This window comes from Lagopus leucura, unplaced genomic scaffold (genome assembly GCF_019238085.1).
Source record: "Lagopus leucura isolate 7727_CA_CO unplaced genomic scaffold, USGS_WTPT01 35063-1_obj-0_obj, whole genome shotgun sequence".
In the NCBI taxonomy this organism is placed as follows: domain Eukaryota; kingdom Metazoa; phylum Chordata; class Aves; order Galliformes; family Phasianidae; genus Lagopus; species Lagopus leucura.
In genome coordinates this window covers 1-20,348 of record NW_024968117.1, presented here as the reverse complement: position 1 = coordinate 20,348, position 20,348 = coordinate 1, and the positions used below count along the sequence as shown (strand labels likewise).

General features: G+C 48.5%; 2 protein-coding genes across 3 annotated transcripts; one reads left to right on the top strand and one right to left on the bottom strand.

The window, feature by feature from the left end:
• The first annotated feature begins 1,122 nt into the window (after positions 1-1,122).
• Positions 1,123-4,779, top strand: LOC122193464 (zinc finger protein 501-like). 2 transcript variants are annotated; one of them, XM_042894247.1, is made up of 4 exons: positions 1,123-1,349; positions 1,540-1,666; positions 2,244-2,354; positions 2,461-4,779. In XM_042894247.1, the coding sequence occupies exons 2-4, from the start codon at positions 1,633-1,635 to the stop codon at positions 3,552-3,554; spliced, it is 1,239 nt and encodes a 412-aa protein (XP_042750181.1). In that variant the 5' UTR covers positions 1,123-1,349; positions 1,540-1,632; the 3' UTR covers positions 3,555-4,779. The 2 variants fall into 2 exon arrangements, with proteins under 2 accessions (XP_042750181.1, XP_042750180.1); XM_042894246.1 differs by having other exon boundaries at positions 2,458-4,779.
• An 8,930-nt stretch (positions 4,780-13,709) lies between these two features.
• On the bottom strand, positions 13,710-14,333 carry LOC122193465 (olfactory receptor 14C36-like). Its single transcript, XM_042894248.1, is given in 1 exon segment — positions 13,710-14,333. A coding segment is annotated over 1 exon segment (576 nt). The 5' UTR covers positions 14,286-14,333.
• Between the last annotated feature and the right edge of the window lie 6,015 nt (positions 14,334-20,348).

The window sequence follows — 20,348 nt, the reverse complement described above, 5'->3', positions numbered from 1 at the left end:
CGGCCCTTTGTAGCGTTACCTTTTGTGCGCTTAGCGCTGGGCTGATGGCTCACCTGGGGATGTGCAAACCCCTCTCAAGGCTTTTGTTCAAGCTGTCCCTGCAGCTGCCGATTCCTTTAGCGCTCAGCTGCGGACCGTGAGCACGTCCAGCATCTGCGCCAGTCCCGGCACTGGGCTGTGTAATAGAGGCTGAAAAGCTGAGAGCGTGTGGGCTGACTGGAGCACACGTTGAGAACGCGCCCGAGCAGCACATCAGTAAAGTGCAGCCCAGGCTGCCTCGTGCAAAGGGCGCACGGTGCTGAGAACTGTGCCCTGAAGTGAGTGCGGTGTGCGTGCGGAGCTGAATGGGAAGCGGCATCCCCTGGTGGGAAAGCAATCTTTCTGCAATGAGGGACTTGAGCTTTTTTTATCTTGGAGAACAGAAAGCACCGGCAAGACCTCCTTGTGCCCTTCCAGGACTTGAAGGAAACGTATAAACTGGAGGGGAATGGCTGTTTACCAGCGTGGATAGTGATGGGACATGGGGAATGGTTTTAATTTGAGACGGAGATTATTTTACATATCAGGAAAAAGTATTTCACTCAGAGGGTGATAAGAACAGTTTGCCCATAGAGGATGTGGATGCCCTATGCTTTAGGGTGTTCGAGGCCAGGCTGAATGGGGCTCAGAGCAGACTGGTCTGCTGGATGGTGTCTCTGCACATAGCTGTTTGTTTTCAACCCCAGGTATTCTCTGGTGCTGTAATTACCTTCAGATAATCACTAACAAAACACCTTAGAGAAGCTCAGGAAGCTCCAAACTAACCATGAGTCTCTTACAGAAGATCTGTGTCAGCAAAGTGGCTTGACATGAAGCCGAGTGGGATCTCTGTACGGGTGTGGCATTGAGAGCCATCCCTGATTGTGGGGAGATCTTGTTGTGCAGCCCTTTGCTGTGCAGGAGAGCTCAAGGGGCACTTGGGCTGCTCCCTGTTTAGGGGTAAGGTGACTGCCTCCTTGCTATGCATTGTCTTTAGGCACACAGTCCATGTACCCACAGCTGTTGAACTGGGTGTCAGTTCTTTGTGCCACCCAGTCTGAGTCAGCTTTGTGATTTGTGATCAGCTGTAGGCAGAGCGTTACCAGTGCTGTTGCTGCTTGTGTTCCTGTGCAAGGCCTGCTGTGCCATCCCCCAGGCAGTGCCCTGCAGATGGGCTGTGGAGGGCTGGGCTGGGACAGGGACTGCTGCGTTCCCTCACAGCTCCCCTGCCATTTCTCTTGTCCCTGCAGGCTCCAGTTCAACTCTGCCTTCCAGCCGTGATCATCTCAGCTACAGGAGAGCAGCAGATGGCCACAGCACATGCATCTCAGGTAGGGGCTGGGGGAAGCAGGCAGGAGAGGCCGAGGGGCGAGGGATGTGAATGCAGGGGGAGAGGGAGGTGGCCTCAGCCAGCGTGTGTGTGCTGGGGCCAGAGAAGCGGCTGGGACGGGAGTTTGTGTCCGGTTTGAGCTGCTTCCCTGGGCCTTGGCTGTTCCCAGCAAGGAGCCTCTTTGCTTGCAGGAGCCCGTGAGCTTTGTGGAGGTGGCCGTGTATTTCAGCAGGGAGTAGTGGGCGCTGCTGGACCCTGCGCAGCGAGCGCTGTACCGGGACGTGATGCTGGAGACGTACCAGTGCGTGGCCTCGCTGGGTGAGGGCTTTGCTGCCTTTCCTCCTCGTTAGGCACCTTTGGCTGTGCAGAATGAGCCTCTGCAGGCCGAGCCTTGAATGATCGCCACGCAGTTACATATTGATAACTACAACAGCAACAAAGGAAATACTGAGAAGCGTGAATTTCAGGTGGGATTAGAATGCACAGCAGACTCATAAACGCCCCAGAGTCAGTGCTGGCAAACAGGCGTTAATCAGGAGGGAGATAACCAGCCATTCTATTGGTGCTTTACATCGTGCCACCAGCTCCAGCTAACAGATGAGTCCCTGCTTACTCCTTTACAATTTAGGATTTTGCATTCAGTTGCCATAGACATTGTGATGCCTTGGTCATCAATATTTGTCAAAAAATAGTCTGTTCTCAAGTTAATTTTGAAAGAAAATATCCCTTTGGAGTTTTCAGAGTTGTAAAAGGACTCTTGGCTCCAAAGGAAGCTTTGGGCCCAGTGTCATTCAGGACCCAACTGTGATTTCTCCCTGGGGAGGGACACAGAGTGGAGCTGTTGAACAGGCACTGTGCCAGAATGATGGAATCTCCCCTGTTTCTCTCATTGAAGCTCCACTTCCAGCTCCCAAACCGGTGCTGATCTCCCTGCTTGAAGGAGGGGAAGAGCCCTGGATCCCAGATGTGCATAGCCCTGAGGCCGTGCCAGGAGACCTCAGCCCAGGTGAGGTGGTGGAGGGAAGGAGGAGGTTGGGTCTGGAAGAGCCATCTCTGTCTGCATTTTATTTTGGGCACTCTGTGCTATTTCTGGATTTCCTGTCATCCAGCAGGAACTGGGATTACAGATGTACTGGAGGACCTGCAGGAAAGTGGTGTGGCCAAAAGGCGGTGGGGTGGTGTCTGTGTGGAAGAAATCAGAAGGGATGTCCAAGGAGGCCTGGAGCAAGGTCAGGGTGAGCACATCATGGAGCCACTGGGAAAGGGTCTGGGAAAGGCAGGAAGGAGCCCATTGGACTTCAGCATAGGTCAAAAGGAGCCTGAAGAACCCAGGAGCAAGAATGTGAGCCAGCAGAAAAAGCAGAATTCCTGCACTGAGTGTGGAAATAGCTTTGAAAAAGATTCCAGCATCGTTAACCACCAGTGCATACACTCATCAATGAGCCCAAACAAGTGCTGTGATTGTGGGAAGAGCTTCAAATGGAGATCCCTCCTCATTGTCCACCAGCGTGTCCATACAGGAGAGAGACCCTACAGGTGCTCTGAGTGTGGGAAGAGCTTCAAGAGCCGTTCCCACCTCATGTACCACCAGAGCTTCCACAGAGGAGAGAGACCCTTTCAGTGTCCTGAGTGTGGGAAAAGCTTCAAAAGCAGTTCTGATTTGAAGCGCCACCAGCGCATCCACACTGGAGAGAGACCCTACAATTGCTATGAGTGTGGGAAGACCGTAAAAAGCCGATACCACCTCACGTACCACCAGCTCATCCACACAGGAGAGAGACCCTTTCAGTGTCCTGAGTGTGGGAAAAGCTTCAAAAGCAGTTCTCATTTGAAGTGCCACCGGCGCATCCACACAGGAGAGAGACCCTTTCAGTGTCCAGAGTGTGCAAAGAGCTTCACAATCAGTTCTGATTTGAAGCGCCACAGTTGCATCCACACAGGAGAGAGACCTTTTCAGTGTCCTGAGTGTGGGCAAAGCTTCAAAAGCAGTTCTCATTTGAAGTGCCACCAGCGCATCCACACAGGAGAGAGACCCTACAAGTGTCCAGAGTGTGCAAAGAGCTTCAAAATCAATTCTGACTTGAAGCGCCACAGGGGCATCCACACAGGAGAGAGACCTTTTCAGTGTCCAGAGTGTGAAAAGAGCTTTAAACACAGAGCTGGTCTTAACACCCACAAGCACATCCACAGCACACACAGGCTGTAGAAGCATCTCAAGACTCTGGGAACTTTCTAAAGCAGTTCCAGTTGTAGTTGCTGGTAGTTGTTACCTACCAGCACAGCCACACAAGATACACACAAGCCTGCAGTGCCCCGAATGTGGGAAGAACTTCAGCCTTAGTCCCAGCCTGGTCACCAGCTGAGGCTGTGTGGTGATTAACTTTACAAATCCCCTGAGTATAGGAAGAGCACTGCTTTAAATCCTTTTTCTCCTTCTTAGCTTGAGAATTATGCATATTGCTGTCCTTCAGCTGCAGTTGCAGAGTGGGATGTGTCACAGCCACTGGAAACCCTCTGCCACGTGGCCCGTTTCTGCCAGGGCTGTGTGCAAGGAGAGTCACCTCTTACCTCCCCTGCAGAAACTCCTGTGCTGTGGAGCAGCAGGTGAGGACCCAAATATGTCAGCTGGGCTGATATGTCACCAGGAAGGAAGAAATCCTGTCTGCAGGTTGTGTGGGAAGAGCTTCATCTGGAGCTTAACCCTCATAAGATGTCAAAGAACCAACCCAAGAGGAGAGTCCCAGTGAGTGCCTTCACTGCAGGAAGATGTCTGTCCAGAACTGGGAGCTCATCACACACCAGTGGATCCACCTACAACAGTGCAGCCTGCAAGAAGAGCTTTGGGCACATCTCGAACCTGCTGAGGTGCCAGAGTGTCTGCAAAAATTGGGTGAAGTCCAATCCATGCCTGCAGCAGTGAGTTCACGTGGCAGGAAGCCTTAGAAATGCCTCGAGTGTGAGAAGGGCTTTGTGCAGAGCGCAGTGCTCCTCACTCACAGGAGATGGCACTCGTGGAAGAAGTGCTACAAATGTCCCATGTGTGGGCAGAGCTTTTGCCAGGGGATCCACTCAGTGCAGAGACCCTAGAAATGCCTGCACTGCAGGAAGAGCTTCATCCAGAGCTCAATCCTTTTAAACATTGTCCAGTCCATGTGATAAAGTGTCCCTGCAAGTGTCTCTGGTGCAGGAAGTTTCTCTCTGTGCTGACACGTGCTTTCTCATAGGAAAACCCGCAGCAAAGAGTCCTTGTGGATGCTGGCGAGCCCAAGGATGAGGGACACCCATATGCTTCTCCCCACACAGGAGGAGCTTGGAAAGGAGATGGCACCACTGACACCCTCTGCAGAAGGGACTTAACCCAGTGTCATGGTTCTATGTTTTTTGTTTGTTTGTTTGTTTGTTTTTATTTTGGGTTTCAGTATTCCACATCAAAACATCATGTAGTGTATGGGGTATTAAAGTGTTAATGCCCAATTCCAAGTACCTATCCCTGTACATTACAGAAGTCACGGGATCTGGCCCTTCTGGGTGGGGGGGGCGCTCTCTTGCTGCCTGGCAGTGGGTGCTGGAGGTGCTTTCCTAGCCGTTCCAAGCTTTCCAGGTTTGAATCGGTCCCGGGAACTCTCTCTCTCATCTTGTCTGATTTATTAATCTCAATTTCAATTAAATTGTATATATTGTGTTATCTTGTATTCCAATATTATAGTAAAATAAGTTTTCCTCCATAGATTGTTGCCGCTGCTCTTTTCCTCCCTTCCTTCCTTCCCATTTTTGTGGGACTGGGGTGGGGGGGAGGGCAGAGGCCTGTCGCCCCTGTCACGGACATAGATTGATCTAGTCAACTCCATGACAGATTTTTTTGGCGCCCAACGTGGGGCAAACTGCTTTTTAGCTTTTAGAACGAATCCCTTTTTCTCTCTGCTCTTAGAGAGCTTCGTTAGGGTGCATTATCAGTAGTTCAAGTTTCTGTGCTGAAAAACCTGACCTTGAAAGATTAGGTGTACTGCCAGTGTTCTGGGATATTTGTAAACTTTGAGCACTACTTAGTCTGGGTAGTGCCTTTTTTTTTTTTTTTCTCCTTTTTTTCCCCTCCTCTTGTTAGCTTCAGTTCATTAACCCCTTTTTAGCAAGCACCAGTGATGAACCCACTTGTTATCCTGGGGGTGCTGGGTAAAGGATTTAAAGCAATGGTGTTACTCACAACCTACTGGCCAATAGTCCATCTCACACTTTACGTGTTTTGGAATTCTATCCGTATATAGGTACCTAATGGCACTGATGGAGACACCTATGTTTTACCTACTTGCAATGTGGTATGATTAGAATTTTGACATTTACATCCCAGAAGGAATGGCTGATTTCACAAACAACTACATCCCAGAAGGAATGGCTAATTTCACAAACAGCTACGTCCCAAATGGAATAGCTAATTTTACAAACAACACAATGTTCAGACCAGTCTCTGGGTTTTCTTCTCAGTTTATCAAACGTTTTTCAAATCTTGAATTAATACTCATGTTGGTGAGTGTGTCATCAATACTCATGTTGGTGTGCATGTTGTTAATTTTCCTGAATGTACTCCAACGCATTCGTAATAAGGAGTCTCTTCCGAAACTAGAGAATGATGATTGGCAGGGAATATGGAGAGGTTTGGGAAAGGTCTTAGAAGCATGGGGACCCACAGTGTCATGGGATTTTACTCTTGAACACCTGTGGGATCCTGAGAAACTAAGCCAGTATTTGAGTCAGGGACTATGCGGCTTACATAAATCTAAGGAGGTACAACTGATTTGGGGTTTGGCTTGTGCTTACCGTGCCCTATATAATACCATTTTGGAGAGAGAGAGTTTCCAAGCTGAGGTTCAAGCCAAAGGGGAAAATCCCCAAGTCAAATCTAATCAATCACAGGAGACACCAGTAACAATACCAGTTGCTCCTGTGGAGGGCAAGAAATGGAAACGAGTGTCTTCATGTCTTGAACGAAAAAGAGAAGAGGAGGAGGAGGTGGAGGAAGATCCAGGCGAGGGGCCCTCCTCAGAACCACCACCATCGCGAAAGGCAAAAGGGAAAACTAAGAGACGTGCAGAAGAGAGTGATGAAGAGGAAATCTCTATTACTACTCACCGGCCTCTAAAGATGACTGAAATCCAAGGTTCAAGAAAGGAGTTTACACGGCACCCGAATGAAACTTGTTTCCTGGTTGGTTCGCTGTTGGGACAGTGGGGCCCATAGCTTGTCTCTGGATGGTAATGAAGCTCGCCAACTAGGTTCCATTGCTAGAGATCCAGCTATTGATAGAGGAATTAGTCGATGTTCGGATGAGGCTGCCTCCCTCTGGGAACGAGTGTTAATAGCTGTGAAGGAAAAGTATCCCTTCAAAAATGGCTTGAATATTGCGATGAAAAAATGGGATACAGTTGAAAAGGGTATCCAGTATTTGAGGGAAATAGGCGTGGTGGAAATGTTGTATGACCCTGACTTTGTTCCTAACCACCCACACCAAAACTGCAACCCTGAAAAAGTGAGGACGACACCTGAGATATGGCAGAAAATCGTGACAACAGCACCGGACAAATATGCCGCTACACTAATGTCAGTGTGTGACAGATTCAACGAACAACAGAGAACACCCTTAATTTATGAATTAATTCTTATGCTCCAAAACTATCAACAGTTGCTATCCCCCATTCATGCTGCCGTAGCCGCTATCTCAAAAGTGACGGACCAATTGAATGAAACGCAGCAGCAAATGTCTCAACTGATTAACCATGACACCCAGGAGCTTCAGATGGCCTCTCCTTGCTACCCAAAGCAGTTCTCTCACCATGCCCGCTTTCCTCTTCTGCTCTTCCTGCCAGCAGCTTTTGGATGCAGTTTCCTAAGGAGAAGCGGCAGTGCAGGGATGTTCTGTGTGTCTGTGTGCATGTATTGCTCTCAGTAATTTGTGAGTGCACTGATTAACCTGAGGGAAGGGTCAGGAGAGCAGTAACGTGGCTCTTGGAGGTTTTCTGAGAATCATCTGTAGTGGAAAGGGGAGGGGGAGAATAAAGCAGCTGAGTTTTACTGAAGCTTTCTACATTGTAGTCTTGTATTTTGTTCCTAAAATAAATGTCAGCACGTGGAATGAGGAGAGGGAAAGGTGCAATCAGGATTTGGTTTTGGTGCATCCTCCAGCCCAGTGATTGCTTCTGGAGAAGGCATTTCTTTCACACAATCCTGTCATCCTTCCTAACCCAATGTGTTGCACATTAGTTCTACTGCTCTTGTGGAATGCTTTGATCAGCTGGTCAGAGCAGCTGTGTGACACCAAGCCTTGTTTGTCTCCAATAAAGCTACAAAAAGCTGAGCTTGTTCTTCCTGAATGTACCATCCCATGTTTCAGGAGGTGGCAGGAGCAGAAGACAGTGCAAACCCACACGGTGCACAAGCAGCTCATCCCCACAGAGATATCAGAGTGCTCTCTCGTGCGTGCTTGCCTTGCAAGTGATCCCTTTAGAGCTTGAAGGTTTTTATTTGGACCTTGGGAAGGTGTGTCCGAGATGTCCTGCAGCAGAGGTTTACTAACATTTTATTTTACTCCTGGTTTACTAACACTTTATTCCAGCTTTTCGAACACTTTATTTGGGATTGCCTCACACTTTACTCCATGTTTTCTCGTACTTTACTCAGCATTTATCCACACTTCTTTCTATAGTGTGCTTGACTCACACTTTATGACGGTTTACTCCAACTTTTCTTCAACTTTAGTCACACTTTACTCCTGGTCAACTCACACTTTTCTCCGGGTTTTATTGACAACCTACTCTGGGTGTGTACGCTCTCTCTTTACTCCGGCTGTTGCTCACACTTTACTCTGAGTTTGCTCACACTTTACTCCTGCTTTACTCACAATTTTCTCCGAGTTTTATTCACACTTTGTCCCAGGCTTGCACAATCATTAGTCCTGGTTTTCTCTATATCTGCTTAGGGTGAGCTCACACACCTTAGTGTGTGATACAATAAAACTCTGGATTTTACTCACACATTACTCTGTGTTTACTAACACATTACTTGAAGATTTCTCACATTTTACTCCAATTTTTCTCGCACTTTACTCCAGGTTTACTCACTCTTCTTTTTTTGCGTGGGTTTGACTCACATGTTACACTGAGTTTACTCAAGCTTTTCTTCAACTTTACCACTCTTTATTCTGGGTTTACACAAACTTTTCTATGCATTTTACTGACACCTTACTCCAGGTGTACTGACTCTCCTCCGTGTCTTCCCACACCTTGCTCCTGGTGTTTCTCACACTTTACTGTGAGTTTATTCACACTTCAATCTGGACTTACTCTCACTTTTCTCCGTGTTACACTCACACTTCCCTTTGGTTTCTATGCACGGTTCTAATTTGCTCTCAATTCACATGGAGTTTTCTGTTCCGTACTCCCCATGGTCAAAGAACCCAAAGTTCCGGTGGCAGCACCAACCTTTCTGCCACTTATTCAAAGCCTAGACCGCTCTGCATCTGTATCTCTGTATCTCTCACCACCCCGGAAGGATAGGAAAATACCACTTGCGAACTCAGTCCTTCAGCCATTCGCCCTAAAATCCTGAAATCCTTTTGGATAGCTCACAGGCTTCCCTGAGCAATTGCATTGGTGCCTACCTGAACTATGAAGAATGGCTAGTAATCAGAGGAGCGAACCAGACCCGAGATTTTTCTGGTGCTGTCCGTGATGTGGACCCCAGGGAGGGAGCACACCTCCCTAGGGTTAGATCAGGTCTGCAAATGGGGCTCTTTGTTCCCCTGAGAAATGCATCAGCCACCACAATTCCCCTCCTGCCCTTCCTGACAGAGGCAGTCTCAAGGCATGGGGCGACCGCCTCACCCTAGGCTCCCTCCCAGGCAGATCCTCCATTGCCTCCCCACTCATCTCCCATTCCATTTCCAGCATCTCAAACCCGCTGCTTAGCTGGACGTTTGGGAGTAGCGTAGGCAGGCAGGGGATGCGCCTGAGACTTCGAGTGGGGACACACTTCCAAGCCTCTTGCTCTGTCAGCTCTGTCTGACTGTGACAGGGCTGGTGGTCCACCACTTTTCTTGCAGTATCTCCCTGGCACCCTTCCCTCTGGCATGCCAGTGACTCACTCCACCAGTCAGTCTCCTGCTCACACTCCCTGATGGCCCTTAGTCTTTTCACCTCCTCCTTCAGCTCCCCCACCAGGCTGAGCAGCTCGTCCACCTGCTCACCCCTCTCACGGCTGGAAGCCCTGTCACCCTCCCCGGCAGCAGCAGGCTCAGGCACCCCATGCAGCATCAGACCTGAACGGCTGCATTTCTGGCAGGCCCTCTGTCTGGTTCACCACAGTCTTCCTGCAGTAATCCTGCTGTCTTGTGGAGACACTGTTGAAGTCTGTGGTCTCAGAGAGTGCCAAGAGGAAAGCCTGTCTCCTGAGCCAAGAGGGACAGCACTTACACACCCCGGCATTTGACCCACCTCCCACACCCACAGCTGCAGCACTGTAGAGGCAGCGTGGGCTGTGCTCAAACACAGTCTTACCCTCCCTCTTCTCAGCAGGCAGCAGCAACCTGCTGTGCTCTGTGGCCGGAAGCGAGCCTCCCCCGAGGATACTGAAAGATTATCTCCATGGGTCAAGTGCCGAGGTTAAGAGTGGGCAGTGCCAGCCCCACCCTGATTGTTCAACAGCCTGCCTGCAAGCTGACAGCCTTCCAGCACAAGAGCTGCACTGTTGCTAGCTAAAAAAAAAAAGCCTACCCTGAAAGCAAACTATCTCAGGGTTTACTCACACTTTACTCCGGGATTACTTATGCTTTACGTTGTTTTTTTTCTCACACTTTACAAGAAGGTTTACATATTCTTTACTCTGGGTTTACTCACTCCTTCCTCTGGGATTTACTCATACTTTACACTAGGTTTACTCCTACTTATTCTGGGTTTACTCTCCATTTACTCTGGGTTTACTCGTTCTTTACTTTGGGTATACTCAGACCTCTCACAAGGTCTTACACACACTTTAGTCCACGTTTACTAATACTGTACACTGGGTTTACACACTTTACTTCAGGTTTATTCACACTTTACTTCACGTTTTCTCATGCTTTACTCCAGGTGTACTTACACTCTACTCCAGGTGTAATCACACTTTGTCTGGGTTTTACTCACACTTTACTCCAGTTTACTCTTACTTTTCTCTGTATTTTAGTCACACTGTACTCTGGGTGTATACTCACGCCATAATTAGGGTTTTATTCACACATGACTCCAGGTTTTACTCACACTTTACTCCAGGTTTACTGAGACTTCATTTCAAGTTTACCTTCATGTTTTACTCACAGTTTACTTTGTTTATGCAAGAATTACTCGTGCTTTAATCCTGCTTTCCTCCAGGTTTTGCTCACACTGCACAACTGGGTACTCACAGTCTATTCCAAGGTGCACTCACACCTTACTTCAAGATTTATTCACACTTCACTCTGGGTTTGCTCACACTTCTGGTTACCTCACACTTTACTCTGGGTTTACTGAGACTATACTCCTTCTTTACTCTGACTTTTCTCCAAGTTTTACTCACACTCTACCCTTGATGTAGTCACACTCTACTCACACTTTACTTTGGGTTTACTTACACTCTACTCCAGGCATGCTCCTATTTTACTTCAGGTTTACTCATTCTTTACTCCAGGTTTACTCATACCTTACTTCGGGTTTTACTCAGTCTTGACTCCACTTTTTGCTCACACTTTACTCAGGGTTTATTGACACTTCATTCAGTCTTTTACTCACCCTCTACTCCAGGTTTACTCCAACTTTATTTCAGATTTTACTCACATGTTATTTTGGGTTACCTCACACTTTACTCTGGGTTTACATTTCTCTGGCTGCTCTCACACTTCACTCCGTGTGTGCCCACTCCTTACTCAGGGTTTTACTTGCAGTTTCTTCTGGGTTTTACTCTCTCTTTACTCAAGTTTTACTCACACATTACCCCGGGTTTACTCTTACTTTTCTCCTGGTTTTAATCACAGTTTATGCTGGGTTTGCACACACTTTACTCCAGTCTTTTCCAACCTGAGCAATTCTATGATACTGTGATTCTATATGGATGTACATAAAAGTCATAACTATTACACATCTCCTTTTCTCCCTCTTAGTAAAGAGCTGTATTTCAACCCAGGCATTTTACTCTGTTTTTTCCCAGTTCTCTCCATCCCACTGGGAAGGGGCAGTGCACAAAGCACTGTGTGGTGCTGCTCCACCTGTTTGTTTAAACCACCACAGTCATTTGGTGCCTGATGTGGGGCTGCAATGGCTGAGATAACAGCAGATCTTTTAAGAGCAAGTTAGCACAGGGCTTTGTGCTGGTTGGATAACTTTGTCTCCTCAGGCTGCCCAGCTATGGAGGAGATTAGGAAGGACACTTTCCAGCAGATCCTTAGCTTCCATTTCACTTCTCCTTCTTTCCCTGGAGCTGGAAAGCTAGTTACCGTAGCTCCTGAGAATTTTGTCTACGCGTGGGATGTTCAGACCAGCATGCTTCCATTACTACATGTTGTCAATGTGTTTCAGGTTATGTTTCAGATTAAACAATTATTCAAGAGTGTCATCAAGAGATCTGCCCCAAGTCAGGAGAGTTCTGCATGGCAGGGGATGAGGGATGGTCTGGGCAGGTGCCTGGAGTGGTGGGCACTCCCAGGCGTTTGGAACTTCATCTCCGAGCAACTGCAGAATCCTGAGAAACTGGTAGGATATTTGGGGAAGGTCTGCTGTCGCCCTGGTAATCCTAAAGAAGCACAAATCAGCGCAGTGTGTCAGGGCCTGGCCCACACCTCTTGAGCTGTGTTCAACACTCTTCAGCGCCCTCAAGGGGAAGAGAGCTGGATCTGCTGACAGTGCTGCAGCCTCTCCAAGTCCTGGGACAGACCCTGCAGCAGCTCCAATTGCTGCTACGGTTCCTGCGGTTGCTCCAAGCTTTGTGTCAGACGCCGCTCTCTCTCCAACCCTCACGATGAGTCCTGTGGTCACCCCTGTTACAGCTCCTATAGCTGTTCCAAGTACTGCGATAAGACAATGAAAAGAATTCTACCGAAGGGAGGAGCACTGTGCCAAGAGGTACAGCTCTCTGGTCACTCCTGTTTCCAGGACGAGCCCCGTGGTTGCTCCAACCTCTGCAACAGGACCTGGATTTGCAAATACATATACATAGATATGGTAGCTATGCATATATGTTTGTTACTGCATCTTTATATATATCATAGAACTATAGAATCGTAGAATCATAGAATCATAAACCTAGACCCAGTCTGGTCTGGGTTGAAAAGGACCACAGTGATCATCCACTTTCAATCCCTGTGGTACGTGCAGGGTCACCAAGCACTAGACAAGGCTGCCCAGAGCCACATCCAGCCTGGCCTTGAATGCATCCAGGAAGGGGGCATCCACAACTTCCTTGGGCAAAAGGTGAATATCTCCTATATATATCATATATGCATAAATACATATGTCAAAATTATTATCCTTTTCTTTTTCTCTGTCTTACTAAATAATATCTCAACCCACGGATTCGACTTTGTAGTTTTATTTCAGTTTTCTCCCCTCTTCCACTGGGAAGGGGGGCACTGAGCAAACGACCGTGTGGTGCTGAGCCACCTTCCATGTTGAACCACATTACTGCCATGAGTCTGCCATACTGCCATACTGCCATAACAGATCACCTTGGGACTCTGAAACTGCCCCCATGACACAGTGAAGAGCACCAGAAGATCTCGAGATCTTCTCAGGGAGCAGCTCCTGAGGTATATTCCTCACACTAGTTTTGGAAGAGGCCTCCAGTTCTCTGGTCCTGCTCTGAAGAGCCTCTCTTGTTACGGCGGTTCCAGCAAGGAGGCCAGCACAGTGATTCATATTGCCAACTACTGACTGCAGCCCCAGAGTGCTGCTGTAGAGACAACAGCACAGTCGTGAGACATACAAGATCTTCAGGTCTGCACAGATGCAAGGACTTGAGAGCAGTGTGGCAGTGTAATGAGACCAGGAATGAAAAGAGCGCGTTGTGCTGCTGTCCATGGCTGCACCTCCTCAGATCCAGACAAGGTAGGAAGAGATAAGAGCTAAGAGAAAGTATTTTTAAAAACTTTTTAGGAATCTTTCAACCTATTCAGGGAACCTGGTTTCATGTTTACATGAGCTCCTGGTGTGAGGAAACAGAAAGTAGATGGGAAAGAAGAAGTGGAAAAAATTGCAACTGTTTTTTACAGATTATTGTATCACAGTTACACACTCAAACAAAAAATCAAACATACCTAAAATATTAAGAACCAAATATTAAAATAATATTAAAATATTAAGAATAGTAAATATTAAAATATTAAGAATATTAAGAGCTTGAGGATCTGAGCCATTTCACAAAAGAACTGATGCATAGCATTGCCTTGACAGAGAGTTATAGAAAATGTATTGATAGTGTGCATCAGGGAACAGAGAATCCCAGTGCCCTAGGCAGCTACTGCCATGCTGGCACAAGCCCTGCGGCCCATCAAGGTCCTGTAGTGCAGGGGCTTCCAGATGGCAATGCGGTGGTCATAGGACATAATGGTGAGAAGAAAAAATTCTGCAGAAAATAAGAATGCTAAAAAGAAGACCTGTGCAGCACATCCTGCATAAGAGATGTCCCTGGTTTCCAAGAGAATATTGGCTATGGCTTTGGGGAGAGTGGTGGAGATGAAGCCCAGGTCGAGGAGGGCGAGGTTGAGGAGGAAGAAGTACATGGGGGTGTGCAGGCGGCGGTCGCAGGCTGCGGCTGTGCTGATGAAGCCGTTGCCCAGGAGGGCGGCCACGTAGATGCCCAGCAAGAGCCAGAAGTGCAGGAGCTGCAGCTGCCGCGTGTCTGCCAGTGCCAGGAGGAGGAACTCGCTGATGGAGCTGCTGTTGGGCATCTGCTGTTCCTGGGCATGGAGACCTGTGTAGAGTCCAGAAGATAATGACAAGTCAAGAGCATTCTCAGAGACACTCCTCCCACTACACTATAGAAGTTCATTTCATTCCATAACTCAAGCTTAATTCCATTTCTTCAGCATCTATTAAGAAGTAGAAGCATAAGGAGCTCTTACTTTCTTCTCTTTTTCTAACCATATCTCAGCCACCAGCAAATATTCCTCTTAGTAGCTATTTCCACATCTCATATGTATTTACCCTTTCTGCTTTCTGAGCACTCAACCTCTGTGCACTTCCTGTTAGAGAAAGCTGCCTGTTTGCAGGATAAGTGCATTATTCATGTCTGTAGAAAATGATGGTAATTTTAGCTGGTGTTGTCCTTTGGGAAAGGAGAGGCTGAAAGCACATTAGGAGATTGTTCATACAACAGCAGATGGAGAAAGTTACTATTTGGGGTTCCTCGTATCTCACGTGGGAAGTGGGAAGTTCCTTTCAGATTTCTGCCTCCAACACTTTTCCCTTCCCTAAGAAAAGGAAATGGAAAATCCCTGCCCTGTCTCTCCTCCTGCAAAGTACCCTTGGAAACACCCTGTGGTGCAGTGTAGCTATGATCCCCCTGCCCCAGGCAGCAGCTGTGGCAGCAGAAGGCCCCTGCCCTGCTGGGGGGCTCCTTCCCCCCACACGTCTCCCCACAGCTCCCTTGGCAGCTCCCCGGGCAGGCTGAGTGCTGAGCCTGGCAGGTGGCAGAGTCCCTGCCCTGGCAGACAGCCCCCAGGGCACAGCAGGGACCTGCTCTGCAGGACAGCCCTGGACACCTGGCTGCAGCCCCAGCTGCACAGCCTGCAGCTGTCACAGAATCACAGAATGGCCAGGGTTGGAAGGGACCTCAGGGATCATCAATCTCCAACCCCCCTGCCACATGAAGGGCCACCAGCCTTCACATTTAATGCTAAACCAGGCTGCCAAGGGCCCCATCCAACCTGGCCTTGAACACCTCCAAGGACGGGGCATCCACAACCTCTCTGGGCAGCCTTTTCCAGTACATCACCACTCTTTCTGTAAAGAATTTCCCCCTGAAATCCAACTTAAATCTCCCCTCCCTCAACTTTAAATCATTTCCCCTTATCCTGCAGTTATCAACCCTTTCAAAGAGTTGATTCCCCTCCCCTCTGTAGGCTCCCTTTAGGTATTGAAAGGCTGCAATGAGGTCACCCCGCAGCCTTCTTTTCTCCAGGCTGAACAAGCCCAGCTCCCTCAGCCTGTCCTCATAGGGGAAGTGCTCCAGTCCCCTGATCATCTTCATGGCTCTCCTCTGGACCATCTCCAACAACTCCCTGTCTTTTTTGTACTGGGGGCTCCACAGTTGGATGTAGTACTCCAGATGGGGCCTCACAAGAGCAGAATAAAGGGGGACAATCACCTCCCTGTCCCTGCTGGCCTCCCCTCTTTTGATGGAGCCCAGGATACCATTTGCCTTCTGAGCTGCAAGGGCACACTGCTGGCACATGTTCAGTTTTTCACCCATCAAGACCCCCAGGTCCTTCTCTGCAGGGCTGCTCTCAAGCACCGCTCCTTCCAGCCTGTATGGATGCCTGGGATTCCTCTCGCCCAAGTGCAAAACTCTGCACTTTGCCATGTTGAACCTCATCAGGTTCACCCAGGTCCACCTTTCCAGCCTGTCGAGGTCCCTCTGAATGGCACCCTTTCCTTCAGCCGTGTCAACCACACCACTCAGCTTGGTGCCGTCAGCAAACTTGCTGAGGGTGCACTCGATTCCATCATCGCTGTCATTGATAAAGATGTTAAAGAGCACCAGTCCAAAGACAGAGCCCTGGGGGACGCCACTCGTTACTGGCCTCCACCTGGATGCACAGCCACTGATGACCACCCTTGGTAGAATCATAGAATCATAGAATCATGACCTAGAATCATGATCATAGACCTAAAAGATCATCCAGTCCAACCGTTCACCTATTCCCAATAGCTCCCACTAAACCATGTCCCTCAACACAGCATCCAGCCTTTCCTTGAACACCACCAGGGTCAGTGACTCCACCACCTCCCTGGGCAGTCCATTCCAGTGCCTGACCACCCTTTCTGAAAAGTAATACTTCCTAATGTCCAGCCTGAATCTCCCCTACCGTAGCTTGAAACCATTCCCTCTGGTCCTATCACTAATGACACGAGAGAAGAGGCCGACCCCCAGCTCACTACAACCTCCCTTCAGGAAGTTATAGAGAGCAATGAGGTCCCCCCTGAGCCTCCTCTTCTCCAGGCTGAACATTCCCAGCTCCTTCAGCCTCTCCTCATATGGCCTGTGTTCCAGACCCCTCACCAGCTTTGTTGCCCTCCTTTGAACACGTTCCAGGGCCTCCATGTCTTTCTTGCAGTGAGGGGCCCAAAACTGGACACAGCACTCGAGGTGCGGCCTCACTAGTGCTGAATATAGGGGAACAATCACCTCTCTGCTCCTGCTTGCAACGCTGTTTCTGATGCAAGCCAGGATGCCATTGGCCTTCTTGGCCACCTGGGCACACTGTCGGCTCATGTTCAGCCCAGCATCAATTAATACCCCCAGGTCCATTTCCTCTATGCAGTCCTCCAGCCACACCTCCCCAAGCCTGTAGCGTCTCCTGGGGTTGTTGTAGCCGAAGTGCAGGACCCGGCATTTGGCCTTGTTGAAAATCATCCCATTGGCTTCAGCCCAGCTCTCTAGCCTGTCCAGATCCCTCTGTAGGGCCTCGCTACCCCCAGGCAGATCCACACTTCCAGCCAATTTGGTGTCACCTGCGAATTTACTGAGGGTGCACTCGATGCCCTCATCGAGGTCATCAATAAAGATATTGAAGAGGACAGGCCCCAGCACCGACCCCTGGGGAACACCACTCACGACTGGTCACCAGCTGGATTTGACTCCATTCACCACCACTCTCTGTGCCCGGGCCTCCACCCAGCTCCTTACCCAGCCAAGAGTGCACCCATCCAAGCCTCAGGCTGCCAGCTTCTGCAGGAGAATGCTGTGGGAGACAGTGTCAAAGGCTTTGCTGAAGTCTAGGTAGACCACATCAACAGCCTTTCCCTCATCCACCAGATGGGTCACTAGATCATAGAAGGAGATCAGGTTGGTCAAGCAGGACCTGCCCTTCATGAACCCATGCTGGCTGGGCCTGATCCCCCAGTCACCCTGCACATGCTGCATGATCTCCCTCAAGACAATCTGCTCCATAACCTTCCCCGGCACCGAGGTCAGGCTGACAGGCCTGTAGTTCCCTGGATCCTCCTTATGAGCTTTCTTGTAAATGGGAGTCACACTGGCAAGCCTCCAGTCTTCTGGGACCTCACCAGTCAACAAGGAGCGCTGACAGATGATGGAAAGCGGCTCAGCTATCACTTCCGTCAGTTCCCTCAGCACTCTCGGGTGGTGGTCTGCAGCCTTTCAACCAATTTCTTATTCATTGAGTGGTCCATCCATCAAATCCACATCCCTCCAATTTGGAGATAAGGATGTGGTGGGGGACCATGTCCAAGGCCTTGCTCAAGTCCATGTAAATGACACTGGTCGCCTTTAACTTGTCCACCAATGCTGTCACTCCATCACAGAAGGCTCCCATATTGGAAGCCTTCCTCTGGTGAAACCGTGCTGGCTGTCTCAGATCTCATACTCACTGGCAAGGCAAGGGTTGTGAGGAATGTGAAGGTCAAAGAGAACCTGGGCTGCAGTGGCCATGGCGTGGTGGAGCTGAGGAGTCCAAAGGGAGGGCAAAAGACAAGCTCACACCTTTGGGCTTCAGGAGAGCACACCTTAGATTCTTCAACTGTCTGTGATGTACAGTATGGAAAGAAAGCTTATAGGAAGTGTAAACAAGAAGTGGTCAGCTGGGAGCAATGCAGAGACTTTGTCCCAGTGTATCTGCTGAGATGTGTTTAAGAAGGCCAAAGCTCAAACACAGCTGAATCTGCCCAGGCATATCAAATACAATAAAGGCTTGTAGAAATACATAGGCAGCACAAGGATCGCTTGGGTCAATGTGGACCCACAGTAGAATGGGGCAGGGTACCTGGCATGAAAGGCATGGAGGGCATTGAAGCCTCCTGTGCTGCACTGGACCATCTAAAACAATATTTGAGAAATAAGAAATGAGCTCAGTACCACAGTGTAACTCCATCCATGCAAAGACTGAGAGATGTCGTGGACAGTTCTGGGAAGGGAAATTATGGCAGGCACATGTTCATTAATGTCAGTAAAATTGAAAAACAAAAGAGGAGAGGAGAGGAGAGGAGAGGAGAGGAGAGGAGAGGAGAGGAGGATTGAAGACAAACATTCAAATCCATAACAATATGTTAGCACACTTCTCAATTTCTAGTATTCTCCTAAGTCTTCTCTCTTTAGTCTGAAAACAGTAGTCCTGTTTTGTTATCTCTCTTCTTCTCCTTCTCCTTCTCCTTCTTCTTACTTACTTACTTTATTTATTTATTTATTTATCTATTTATTTATTTATCTATTTATTTATTAATCTCAATATTTTCCAGAACTGTGTTTGCAGGACACAGATGCCTTCAGGTACAGGGACACAGACAGTGGTGCCAGAGCCAATGCCCTGTGACTAATGCCCAGCATCTACCTGCTGGGTATTTGGTGTCTGTCCCTCATCCTCCAGGTGTCTCCAGCTCTCCTAAATCAATGACCATGGTTCAGGGCATGTTCTCAGTAAGCCATCTGGATGCACATGCTCTTCCCACTGCTCTCCAGGTTTCCCCCATCCATTGTTCTTTGTTCATTCAGATGCTAGGCAGCTATCTGGCTGATTTGTGATCTGCCAGATATAATAATCTGGAGATTATTGCTCCATCTTTCCAAAGTCTGATGGACTCTTTGATCAACTCCTTAGATGTGATTATCTCTCTCCCTTCCTATCTCTAACTCATTTCTTGTACAAATATTCCTTGTGAAAGACAAACCTCACTAGATGAAGTTTAGACAAGGCATGCGGTTGATCACTGTGTTTTACTGTTCATTCAGTTGCGTCATGTTTTCTTCTGTTTGTTGGCAAAAGAAAGAGAAATCTTTGCTTGCCCATGTGCAGCTGGTTCTCTGAGCAAGCCATTGAGAGTTGGTGCAAAGGAGGTTTAATACTGAGCGAGTGACTGCAGAGAAGAGTGATGTGAGGAAAGTGATGTGAGTCCCATGGGGCCAATGTGAGTTGAAATGGGGTGAGGAAGTTGAGGAGGATGTTTGTCCACACAGTGACAGAGCGAAGCTCATTAGGGGACATCCTGGGTCAATTTCAGTTGCTAAGTGCTGCTTCAGCTTCTTGTTTAAACATAACTATATAAAAATTAATCAGTGGACTTTGTATTGCCCTTTGTTCTCTTCTCTTTAAGCTCTCTCCAGAAACCCCTTCAGTTACCTGTACAAGTTCTGAACACTTGTAAAAGATGACAAGTAGGCACAAGGCACAGGAGGGCTCTTCAGGTTGTAATGGGCCCCAGGGGGCATTTGCTGCTGAGTCTTAACAACATCCAGTGCAGAGAAAAGGTTTCATGAGGTGCTCAAGAAGACAAAGTCAGAAGGAACAGTGAAGTTTCTTGGAGTATTAATGGGCCCCACTGAGGGCCATTAACAAGCAAGCTTCCCCAGGGACTTGTTAAAGCAGATAATTGGAAGCCTAACTAATCTTGTGGCCTTCTATGATGGAGTGACGGCATTGGTGGACGAAGGGGAGGCGACCGATGTCATTTACCTGGACCTGAGCAAGGCCTTTGACATGGTCCCCCACCACATCCTCATCTCCAAATTGGAGGGAAGTGGATTTGATGGGTGGACGACCCGATGGATAAGCAATTGGTTGAAAGGCCGCAGACAGAGGTGGTGGTCAATGGCTCTATGTCCAGGTGGAGGCCGGTAACAAGTGGTGTCCCCCAAGGGTCTGTCTTGGGACCGGTGCTCTTTAACATCTTTATTAATGACATCGATGAGGGAATTGAGTGCACCCTCAGCAAGTTTGCTGACGACACCAAGCTGAGTGGTGCGGTTGATACGGTGGAAGGAAGGGATGCCATTCAGA